Genomic DNA, 6,000 nt, shown 5'->3' on the forward strand with positions numbered 1-6,000 from the left:
CACCATTTCTGAGACTAGTGTTATATTCCAGATTTATAAATGCAATTTAATTTCGGTCAGCTGCTATCTGGGATTTGGGTCCACACTGTTGTACTACTACCTGGGCTTCTATTGCCCAGAGAAAATGATAATGTCTTTTCACAATAAAACATTACAACACTGAGATCTGAACCCTGAAACTCTAGATTAGAGTAAGAAAGGCAAAATGCTGCGGATGCTGGAAATCTGAAATAAACACCCTTGGATTATCAGTCCGGTGATGTTACCACCAGACCAGTATCTCCCCATCTAGCACCTAGAAATGAAATTATGTACCACCCATCCAAAAAAAGTTCCAAAAATTGATTCAATACAAAATAATAAATTATTCTCTTCATCGTGATCTACAGAGAAAGTGTTGCCGCTTCCACATAGATTTACGCTGCTGACATTTCGCTTCCGCGTTTTGGCAGAAAATACAATATCGTCTGCACACACTGCGCTCATATTGTACTGAGCAGGCGAGAGAAAAAAAATATTCGAAGTTCTCCTGGGCACTTCGTTTTTAATGTTTTCAGTGCATTAGTTGACATCCAGTGTCCTGCAAGCCGCGGTCACTGTACATGGTCAGTAAGCTAACGCGTGCTCCAACACTTACCATGTCTCTCTTCAATATCTGAATCTTAGTCTCCAGTCTCTCCAGCGCGCTGCAGTTACTTAGTGTCCCCGTGTTAGAAAGAGCGACTTTCTCTTCCTTGTACGGGCCCTGCTGCTTCTCCCGCAGTGACCGCAGCAGGCTCTCGGGAATCTTCCGTCCCATCTTGCTCTCTATCTCCTTCAATTCGGGCAGAACACACTCCTCCATCCTCGCATTAATTGTACAAAGTGGAATGCTTTCCTAATGCCCAATCGATCCACAAATTAATTGCAGCCTTTCAGACTGACTCCACGCAGCATTGATCTGGTGAGTTGAGTAAACTTGCACCAAAAAGCCTAAAGGGAATAAATGACTTTATATGTGTCGGAGTTCACGGTCAGTGGACAGCTCGATGTGGTTTGACTCGGTTGAGGACACGATTCCACCGGGTTAAAGACAAAGTTGACATCAAAACAGGAGAGTGCAGCGGCCTTTCTACTTTCAGACATTGCCCTGGCAAAAGGTTGTGAATTAATTCATTCCGTATTAAGGCACAATAACTGCCAGGGAGCCGATTGCTGCAAATGAAACTATCACACAGCTTAGTATGTGAGCTGACCTTGGTGTGTCTGTGCTTCTCTGTGACACCACCTCCCGACCAGAAACACGAGAACAAACCTACAGGTGAATAATGTATAGAGACCACCCCCTTACCGTAATCTGAACAGTGCAACGGCGCCTTTTTTCTCTCTCGCTGTTCCTTTTCCTTCCACTCTCATTGGCTTTTCTCCTACAAACTGAGTGGCAGCTCTGCTCTTACGTAATGGCCTATTGCGAAGAGCTCCGAACCCCGAACATTTCCCTGTTCTCAATTGCTGAACCATTTCGTCAATTTCCAGAGGCGCTCCAAGTCTGCATCACCTGGGAAAGTGAGCTGTGAGGAGGGCACGCAGTGTTCAAACTATTTCATGTGGATTGCAGCAGACGCCCTCCAACCAGAAAGGAAACGACCATTTAATCATCCGGGGTTCGGACAAGATGGGCCGAATGGCGCCTTGTGTACCCCTAACAATTCTGAGAACTGAGGGAGTAACAAAGGGGAACTGAAAGCCGCTGTCATCAGTCTCCACGAGTTAATTACACACACTCCATTTCATTTGTTAGCGGTTGGTCCTAATACTGTTAAAAAACAAGTTTTAAAATCTTTATCTAGTTGTAAAATAAATTGTGATCGGAAGATTTTGGTTTGGCTTGACAACAATGTAAGGTTGAACTTTGCACCAGCTCGGATTAACAAACAAGCTATTGCAGAGTAATGCTCCGTCACTGGGCGCGTACCAGCTCGTGTGCTGTTTGACCATTCATTTTTAACCATGAGCAGTCTTCCAGCCATCCTACCCTTGCCTTGACGTCTTTGCCACACCAGTACAGCCAGCAGGTGTGTGTAAACGATGTTCTGAAGTCCTACTTTGATAAATAATGTGAATTCAATTATCGTAGTTGTGGATCCACATTTCTACTGCTATACATTAAGCAGGGAGAATGGTGAAGACACCTTACTTCTTACCACACTTATCACCCTGTCAATTTTGCTTTGTGAACTGGTTCAGTTGCTGGTCCCTTCCAGTAAGAAACATCATGAAGTAAATGTTTGAAACCATTCCCAACACTGCAATAAAAATAAGGACTGAATGGCCTGTGGCAGTTCAACAACACAACTCACCTCCCTCTTCCAGGACAATCAGGCATTTGCAATAAATCCCTGATTCACTGGCCTTGCCAGTGACACCCATATTCTATGAATCACCAAATTTAATCATCAAATGTTTTTCATAAGCAGTCTACTCAGTGCTTTGTGCTCATGCTGGCCTTGTCCAATCTTTCTGTCATTGAACAAGTACATATTTTTACTAACTATGGCACTGGGGATCAGAAGTGCTCTGTCTGTGGGTGGCGCACACCATTAGGTGGATCATTGCAGTCTGTCAAATGTGAAAACACAGAATGCTGTAACTGACTGAGTGAGCAAAATGACTGTGCCTGCTGTATGAAATTTCCAAGTAAGAAACAAGTTACCATACTTCAACAATTCCTTATGTTAAATTTTAAAGCAGTTGTAAGATCCAGGAAAACACAGCAAAAATCATAATTTCTTTGTAAAAATTGAAAGAACTGTAGATGCTGGAAATCAGAAACAAAATCAGAGAAATTTCTGTGGAAAGAAATCAAAGTTAATGTTTTGGGTCATACAGTCATAGAGATGTACATCATGGAAACAGACCCTTTGGTCCAACCCGTCCATGCCGACCAGATATTCCAACCCAATCCAGTCCCACCTGCCAGTACCCGGCCCATATCTTTCCAAACCCTTCCTATTCATATACCCATCCAAATGCCTCTTAAATGTTGCAATTGTACCAACCTCCACCACATCCTCTGGCAGCTCATTCCATACCCGTACCACTCTCTGCCCCTTAGGTCTCTTTTATATTTTTCCCCTCTCACCCTAAACCTATTCCCTCTAGTTCTGGACTCCCTGACCCCTAGGGAAAAGACTGTGCCTATTTAGCCTATCCATGCCCCTCATAATTTTGTAAACCTCTATAAGGTCACCTCTCAGTCTCCGATGCTCAAGGGAAAACAGCCTCAGCCTGTTCAGCCTCTTCCTGTAGCTCAAATCCTCCAGCCTTGGCAACATCCTTGTAAATCTTTTCTGAACCCTTTCAAGTTTCACAACATCTTTCCAATAGGAAGGAGACCAGAATTGCACGCAGGGTCTAGTGACCCTATCTTAGAAGGTAGTCATGATTTGAAGGTGCCGGTGTTGGACTGGGGTGGACAATGTTAAAAATCATTCAACACCAGGTTATAGTCTAACCGGTTTATTTGGATGCACTGGCTTTCGGAGTGCTGCTCCTTCATCAGGTGGTTGTGACTTGATGAAGGAGCAGCACTCCGGAGGCTAGTGCTTCCAAATAAACCTGTTGGACTATAACCTGGTGTTGTGTGATTTTTAACTACCTCAGAAAGGTCAGGTTCAGTGTGACATTATCTGATGATTTAACATCCTTCTTTTCATGAAACCAGGAGCTCTCATAGCAAAGAAATTTACAAAGAAGTTAAAGTTATCCCATTTGTTAACAATATCACACTGCACTTATATAGAGACCAGGCTTTTTGACAGTCACCAGAAGATCAAATTTGCAACGAAAATTACAGAGGGATTAAATTTGTAATGTGCATAGAAATTTATAGTTGCTATTGTGTTTTCCAGGATCTTATAAGTTGTTTAAAATTTAACATGATGATGGTGTGACATCACAGGTGCAACTGTGCATACACAGATAGACCAAAGTGGCCAATTTTACATTGGAAATATACTATCTGAATCAACAGACCTTAGCTCATTATCCCCTCACTAATCCAATGGTAATACTACAGCTAATTGCAGTACTCAGCAGGCACCACCACCTCTAACTCTCTGCAACCTGAGTCGAAGATGTGAGTGATCGTTCCTTCGTCGTTGCTAGGTCAAATTGCCAAAGCTTTACCCAGACTCCTGAATAGCACTCTTCACTTCCTGAGCTGTTTCTAAGTTCTCAAGAATAATAAAGGATGAGCAAAATAAATGTCAGTAATGCCTACGTCCTGTGAATCCTGAGCAATTCTGCAGATGTTGTGGCACAAGATTAATAAGTAGTTGAGTTAAGTGACCTACTGCTTTACAGAAGGTGTTCTGCAATATTAGAACAGCTGACTCAAGTATGTTATTAAACTGACCCCATGGGCAATGATTCTAGTTTTCAGGTGGATATTCAAGATCCCATGACATCATCTAAAGAAGGATGTTAAGTTGTCACAGTTTCCTGACCAATATTTTTCCCTACCGTGCAATCTGTACTGGGGGTGAACACCATTGAGGGCTCATCCAGCATGACTAAATAGATAGAGCTCAGGAATAGGATGGGTGCAATCGTTTGATGGTGCTGTACTGTAGGCCTCCCAACAGTCAACAGGAGATAGCAGGACAGGTATGTGAATAGATTATGGAACAATTGAAAACAACAGGACTGTTGGGGTGGATGATTTTAACTTATTAGTATGGAAACAGGCCCTTCAGCTCAACAAGTCCACACCGACCCTTCAAAGAGTAACCCACCTTGACTAATGCACCTATCACTATGGGCAATTTAGCATAGCCAGTCCACCTGACCTGCACATCTTTGAGTTGTGGGAGGAAGCCAGAGCACCTGGAGAAAACCTACCCAGACACAGGGAGAAGATACAAACTCCACACAGACAGTCACCCAAGGTGGGAATTGAATCCATGTCCTGGCACTGTGAGGTAGTAGCGCTAACCAGTGAGCCACTGTGCCAACCCTTAACTTTCCCCATATTTACTGGGACTCCCTTAGTGCCAGAGGCTTGGATGGCAGGGAATTTGTTAAGTGCGTCCAGGAGGGTTTCTTGAAATAATATGTAAAAATATAACTAGGAAAAGAGTCCATACTAGACATATATGAGGGAATCAGTCCTTCCAGGAGATCAAAGTTTCAGAGAGGAAGCATTTATCAAAAGTGCCAATAATTCTGTAGGTTTTACATTTCACCTGGATAAGGATAAGAGGAGTCCTTTGGTGAAAGTGCTAAACTGGGAGAAGGTTAATTATGATAGGAATTAGGGAATATAGATTGGTGCCAGCAAGAAGGACATGGTGGATGGTGAGTCTGGAGAGGGGTATGTCGAAAGTTGAGGCTATATTGATATAAAAGCCGAGCAGGTGTTGTGTGTTTTGGAAAGCATTAAAGTAGACAAATCCCTAGGATCTGATGATATCTATTCCAGAATACTGAGAGAGGCAAAGGAGAAAATTTCTAGGGCTTGTACAAAATCTTTGTATCCTCTTTAGTTATGAGGGAGGTCCAAGAGGAGCTAATGTTGCTCCTTTATTTAAGAAGGGCAACAGGAATAATCTGGGAAATTACACGTTGATGAACTTTATGTCAGTCGAAGATTCTTAAAGACAGGACTTATTCACATTTGGAAAAATATGGACTCATTAAGGAAAGGTAGCATGGTTTTGTTTTGGGGAGGTTGTGTCTCACAAACCGAGTTTTTTGAGGAAGTGAGAAGATAATTGTGGACAGGGTGGTGTAAGTTGTCTACCTGGACTTTAGCAAAGCCTTTGACAAAATCCCTCATGGCAGGTTGATACAGAAGGTGAAAATACGTGGAATCGGCAGTGAGCTGATATGATGGATAAGATGGTTTGATCATAGATAATAGAGGGCGGTGGTGGAAAGGTATTTTTCTGACTGATGATCTATGACCAGTGGTGTTCTACAGGAATAAGTCTTGGGAACTCTGTTGTCTGTGATATATAG

General features: G+C 42.7%; 1 protein-coding gene across 1 annotated transcript in view; it reads right to left on the reverse strand.

Annotated features, from left to right (window-relative positions):
- LOC122562099 (leucine rich adaptor protein 1-like) overlaps positions 1 to 1,324 on the reverse strand; it is a 38,049-nt gene extending 36,725 nt beyond the window's left edge. Inside the window, exon 1 of the mRNA XM_043714627.1 lies at positions 638 to 1,324. Within this exon, the coding sequence (XP_043570562.1) occupies positions 638 to 844 (207 nt within the window). The 5' untranslated portion in view covers positions 845 to 1,324. The remainder of the gene's footprint in view (positions 1 to 637) is intronic.
- Positions 1,325 to 6,000: the final 4,676 nt, after the last annotated feature.

The sequence above is a fragment of the Chiloscyllium plagiosum genome, chromosome 2 (assembly GCF_004010195.1).
Source record: "Chiloscyllium plagiosum isolate BGI_BamShark_2017 chromosome 2, ASM401019v2, whole genome shotgun sequence".
NCBI classification, from domain to species: Eukaryota; Metazoa; Chordata; class Chondrichthyes; order Orectolobiformes; family Hemiscylliidae; genus Chiloscyllium; species Chiloscyllium plagiosum.